This window comes from Peromyscus leucopus, chromosome 8b (assembly GCF_004664715.2).
Source record: "Peromyscus leucopus breed LL Stock chromosome 8b, UCI_PerLeu_2.1, whole genome shotgun sequence".
Taxonomy (NCBI): Eukaryota; Metazoa; Chordata; class Mammalia; order Rodentia; family Cricetidae; genus Peromyscus; species Peromyscus leucopus.
In genome coordinates, this window is record NC_051086.1 from 6,365,001 (window position 1) to 6,371,000 (window position 6,000).

The window sequence follows — 6,000 nt, forward strand, 5'->3', positions numbered from 1 at the left end:
TACTGAATTCCAAGTACTCTAGAGGTGTTCTCGACAGAACGACTGTCAATTGGACGAGACTGCTTTTCTGGTCTTATAGATGGAAAAACTGAGACCCAGAAAGACACTTCCATGGCAGCCACTGCCCAAGCCCCAAGGATGGGTTCTCTCTGCTTTCCAAGCAGCAAAGGCCCTGGTCCTCACCTCCTGTCTGCCGTGGTCACTTGTAGTGAGGAGGTACATGCCTCCCCACCTCACCTCTGCACTCCCAGACAGGCTGCTAGCAACAGGGTGGGGGTTTAATGTCTACAGTACCATTTGCTTTATCTACACATTTATTCATTTAGGTTGATCTTGGGCCCCTCCCTGCAGATCCGAGTGATGCTGAGTGTCCAGTGCCCTGCCCTCTGTTCAGGCCATTCTTAGCATCATTCCTTCATCACCTCTAGCTTCATCTCACAACTGGTCCATTTGTTTTTCCCATACTGCTCAAGACCTATCAGTGGTGAGGCCTGTACTCCTGCCACCCCCTTGTGGAACTCACCTTGAAGGGCCATCACACTCTCATGCAGCTGGTGGCTTCATTTCCCATGTAAGAGCCCTGACCTTTTTAGGACAAGGGATGACCATAATTGATAGCTGACCCGGTGAGTCCCAGAATGGTATCACCCTGGTGCTGGTGGTTGCCATGTCCCTGTGTATTGTCAACTCAAGAACACTCCATGCTTCAAGCCTCCTGGTTGTCCCTGTAACCCTAATCCACCTCATTTTAGTAGGTACCGAGGGTGGAGAGGGGCTACTACAGTGTCCTTGTGGCTTGTTCATAGCCACGATGTGAAAATACTCGAAGGAATTTCTCAGAAACAAGTGTTTTGAAGATATTAAATAATATTACTAAATATAGTATTCTTATTTTATTATCATTAGTCTTTTATTGTGCCTAATTTTTAAGTTAAAAAATTAGTAGGTACTGTTTTGTTTTGTTTTTGTTTGTTTGTTTTTTGGTTTGTTTTGTTGGTTTCTCAAGACAGGGTTTCTCTGTGTAGCTTTGCGCCTTTCCTGGAACTCACTTGGTAGCCCACGCTGGCCTCGAACTCACAGAGATCCGCCTGGTTCTGCCTCCTGAGTGCTGGGATTAAAGGCGTGTGCTGCTGCTGCTGCTGCCGCCGCCGCCGCCGCCGCCGCCGCCGCCGCCACTGCCACCCCCCCACACCCCTACCCCAGCCCCCCCACACCCCCCAACGTGTTTTGTTTTGTTTTTAAGTGTACATTAAGTATTGAGTTTGAAACTGTCTGGTTCCAGGCACCTCTTATAATGTATCCCCTGAGAATGAGGGACCACTGGAATGAAAGCAAGGGTGGGCCATTAGAATCTTCTCAACTCTAGAGAAGCCCCCCAAAATGTATCAGAATTCCTTTCTTTCTTGCAGTCCACCAAAATCTACCCCCTTCAGTAGACATTGTAATGTATGCGTGGGTTGAGTGACATCAGCAGATACACATGGATGCTCACGGCAGCATCCCCCTTAGCCTTCAAGCTGGCAGTAACTTATCCTGTGATTGGGCCTGTTGCTTAGCTTGCATGCTCCCTCAGTTTCCCCCAAAGGCTGTATCTTCTGGTGGGCCTCAGTGCATATGTCTCCCTCTTCCCTGGGCCAGCCCAATGAAAGAAGATCTCAGACGGGTGCCAGGTGTGTGTGAGTCATAGGAATTCAGGCTTCAAGTTATGTGTGGATGAAGGCAGATGGAGGGGTTATTTTTTATTTTTTGCTCCATTGCACTTAAGTCACATTTTCCTACCCTCCGCTCCAAGCTCTAAAAGCATTTTGTGGTATAAAATCTGCCATCATCTGATCCACTCTACCGAAATAAACCAGCTCCCCTGCCGTCACCTTCCCTGAAAAGTGCCCCTGCGTCATGCACTGAGGCTGGTGGGGAGAGGCCTGGCCTGTTTAAAACACTTCATCATAATCCTCCCAGCGTCCCCATCCTCTCAGCTCCCTGGGGGGCTGCTCGGGTTTCTCGGGCTGTTATTACTGGAATGCCAGCCGCTCTCCTTACAGGCCATCCACACAGACCTGCTCTGTCTTAAACCTCGCACACCTCTGCTTAGCCGTCTCAGGAAAACACCGTATAAAAGATAAATGCCAATGTGCTGTGCGCTTCTCTCACCCTCACTGGCTTCTGCCTTCCCACCTCTTCGCATCAAATGGTCCACGAATGCACCACTGCCACCCAGAGTCCTATGACAGTTACATTTCAATGGATGTCTGTCCACAGATGCAAATCCAGAGCTGTGCTTTAGTGTAAGAATAGTAATCAACATTAAAAAGCCTGTGTACCTTTAATCCCAGCACCTGGGAGGCAGAAGCAGGCAGATCTCTGTGAGTTCGAAGCCAGCTTAATCTACATACTGAGTTCCAGGAGAACCAGGGCTATGCAGAGAAACTATGTCTCAAAAAAAATAATAATAACTAAATAAATTGTGTGTGTGTGTGTGTGTGTGTGTGTGTGTGTGTGTGTAAAGCCTAAGTCAGGTTAAGTTGCAAATGGAGTTTTGACAACTTGTTAGTACAGATGCTCCTCCATGTATGTTGGACTTGCCTTCCATATTTTCATCATAAGCTGAAAATAGCAAAATCAAAAATATACTTAGGGGGCTGGGCATGGTGGCTCATGCCTTTAATCTTAACGGTGGAGAAGCAGAAGCAGGGGGATTTCTGTGAGTTTGAGGCCAGCCTGGTCCACATAGTGAGTTCCAGGACAGCCAGAGCTATGTAGAGAGACCCTGTCTCGTGTGTGTGTGTGTGTGTGTGTGTGTGTGTGTGTGTGTGTGTGTGTGCGCAGCTGACAGATGGACAGCCACATTGATCCTCCTACAGTCATCCTCAGCAATGGCAGTTTTCACCTCCAGGCGACACTGAGCAATGTTTGGTGACAGCAGGAGGAAGGGGACAGCTCGGACACCCGCCAGTGCACGGACAACCCGTTAGGGTGAAGAACTGTCTGGACTCCAGTGTCAGGCATGCCACCGGAAGCCTCTTTGGTGGTACTTTCTGTGGTTATGACCTTGCTCTTTGGAGTGTGTTTGCTTACTTCCTGGCTGCTCAAGGAAGGCCAGCTCCAAAGAGTAGGAATGTTTCCAATCCTAAGCATTCTGGCCATTTTTCTGAGTCAGTCACAGGCCGACACCGTGGATCTGTCAGACCCAGACTCCAGTCCCAGGTGACCTGCATATTATAAGACCTGGGGTTAGAGGCATCACATTTCAGACCCTCCATCATTTATCTGAAAATAGGATCATATGTAGTTGAGAAACCTAGAGTGGAGGTTAATACTACAGACACCAAGGTCAAGACAGACCTGAGTTCAAATCACAGGTGTTTACTTGGTGAACTCTGGGAAGTGACCCAGGCAAGACTCACTTTCCTTATCTGTGAAATGGGTTAATAAATCCCTTCCTCATTCAGAGAGTTCATCTGGGAACTAAAGGAACCGATACAGGTGATAAGTGGTTTTCTTTGAGCCCTGACTACTGTTGGTGACAAGATGGCAAACAAAATGGCTATCATGGGAACTGTGTCCTCATGAGTGAGCTCACCCTCTTGCGATGCAGGAGAGGGCCAGCCTGGTGCCTCTTCAGCCCTGATCTCTGACACACTCCCTTCTCTCCCCTCTTACAGATCTGTGCCATCATTGGTGGGACCTTCACTGTCGCTGGCATTCTGGACTCCTGCATCTTCACAGCCTCCGAAGCGTGGAAGAAGATCCAGCTAGGCAAAATTCACTGACATCCTGCCCGGCCCAGCGACTGAGGACCAGGGACCCTGCTAGTCCACCTCCAGCGCCCTCTCTCCTTCTGCCTTCTTTGGCCCAGTGTGTGTGGGAGGAGGGGGGTGGTGATGGGTGGCACAAGGTTCTGCAGCTACCTCTTTCCTCATGTTTTAGATAAATTTACACTGCCTGGAGTCTTGGTGTTCCTTTCCCTACAGAGCCCCAAGACCAGAGTGAGGCATGGAGAGGTACTCCAGGGATGCTAGTGACCCCTCGTGGGAAGGCTGTAGTCTTTTCTCTGGTAGGGAATAGCCCAGAGTCCTCACAGAACAGCTCTCAGCTGGGTTTTGACAATCTTTAAGCCCCACCATTTGGACACACTAACAGCTCGATTTCTCCCCTAGCAGCCAGCCTGAGCTCTCAGCCTTAGGACCAGGTTGCCCAAAGGTACTGCTGCCTGGCGCTTTCAACCTGGAATGGTACTTGGCAGGCAAGCCCCTAGACACGGCACTGTGGCTGGAACTTGCTTCTGCCCCATGGCTTCATGCCCAACCTAGAGCCCAGGTATTATCCCTTGCTCCACCCCTGCCTCCTTCTAGAAAGCAGATGCCCAATTGTTTGGCAGAATGATAGAGACTCGGATTTGCCCACCAGTCCTTAGGCGGCTCACGGGTGCCCCTTCCTCTCTTGTCTTTGCTCTTCTGAATCCCCACCAATGTGCCTCAGCCGCTGTGCTATGTGGCAATAGCATTTCTTGGTGACGGGGCTGGTTCCCACTGCGAAGTTCCCCTGACATACACCGTTACATTCTGCAGTGCCAAGGGTTAGGGCCATGTGACTGGAAGGTTATCCTTGGAGGACCACATAAGGCACACCGTCTGTGCACGTCTGTCCAATCCAGAAGCAGCCTTCCCTGCAAACCACCACTGATCTTGTCTTGGCATCCACCTCTGGTCCCAAGGCCTTAGCTGGGGGAAAGAAGCAGACCAGCTTCTTCTCTTTGCACCTCTACCTTGTAGGTCCCCAAGGGTGCCCAGCATTTGGGACCCACTTGCCATTGAGATCCCCTATTAGCTGAGCACACACCAATTCGTTTCCAGCCCCTGGGGGGCTCCAGTGTCTCCTCCACTTCCCCCTAAAGTGGATCCCTTCCCTGTTACCCTCTCATCCTCCTCTTTTTGTCCTAAAGGGAGGGGCAGTGGTCCAGGCATGAATTCCATGCGGAGAATTTTAGCTATGCTCTCATGTCCAGAGAGAGTCGCGTGCCTGGGCTGCATTTATAAGAGACTGCTTGCATACTTTTGTAATGAAGGGGAGCCTCCAGTAGGAAGGTTTTTTGTTTTGTTTTTCTTAAGTAATCTCTTATGGGTAGCTGGATTCTCTGCCATTTGTAATTTTTGCCTCTGAATTCCAATTCGAAAAAGTTCCCTTTTTCTATGAGTTGACTGTTGTTGTGTATGTAAACCGACCCTGATTTATTTCTGGTATCTGGCCACTTGGATGGATTTCTTTTCTTTTTTTAAACATTCTGTTCCCCAGTTACAGAAACCAGTCCCTTTGGTGTGTAAATCTGTCACCTGTGGAGGGTGGGGCAGGGTGGGACAGGGCGGGAAAATATGTGGCATGCATATGAGTTGAAATCCCACTTTTGTGAGGACACAGGGGATGTCGGTTTCCCATGGAAGAGACGCCTCTGGCCTGTTATTCTTGTAAAGGTATTCTCAGAGGGACATATGTTTTGATTCTTTCCCACTCACTGGGTTCAAATAGATTATTAAAAGGCTGCTTTTCAGAAATATTGCTGTGGCTCTGCCTGGGTTGTGGCTGGATGGCCGAGAGGCTAGGGTGGGACTGAGAGTAAAATTTAATTCTACAGGACAGAGGTTTAAAATGCTAAAGACAAATGGGCAGTGGTTCCAGCACTGGGGAGACAGAGGCAGGTGGATCTCTGAGTTCAAGGCCAGCCTGGTCTACAGAACAAGTTCCAGGACAGCCATGACTGTATAGAGAAACCCTGTCTCAAAATAAAATAAAAATAAATAAATAAATAAATAAATAAATAAATAAATAAATAAAAAGAAGAGGATGAGGAGAAGAAGAAAATGCTGAAGAAAAGATCTGTTGAGTACCAAGAGAATCTTGCAGGATACAGTTACAAACCATTGACTTTCAATAGTCTAGTTGGCTTTATCCCAACTAGATTGTGTCTGTAGAGGGGTTATGGAAGCTTCTAGAAAGAGAGCTTTT

General features: G+C 48.6%; 1 protein-coding gene across 1 annotated transcript in view; it reads left to right on the forward strand.

Annotated features, from left to right (window-relative positions):
• Positions 1-5,551, forward strand: part of Ergic1 (endoplasmic reticulum-golgi intermediate compartment 1) — a 103,101-nt gene extending 97,550 nt beyond the window's left edge. The window contains exon 10 of the mRNA XM_028893367.2: positions 3,663-5,551. Coding sequence (XP_028749200.1) covers positions 3,663-3,770 — 108 coding nt within the window. The 3' untranslated portion in view covers positions 3,771-5,551. The remainder of the gene's footprint in view (positions 1-3,662) is intronic.
• The last annotated feature ends 449 nt before the right edge of the window (positions 5,552-6,000 follow it).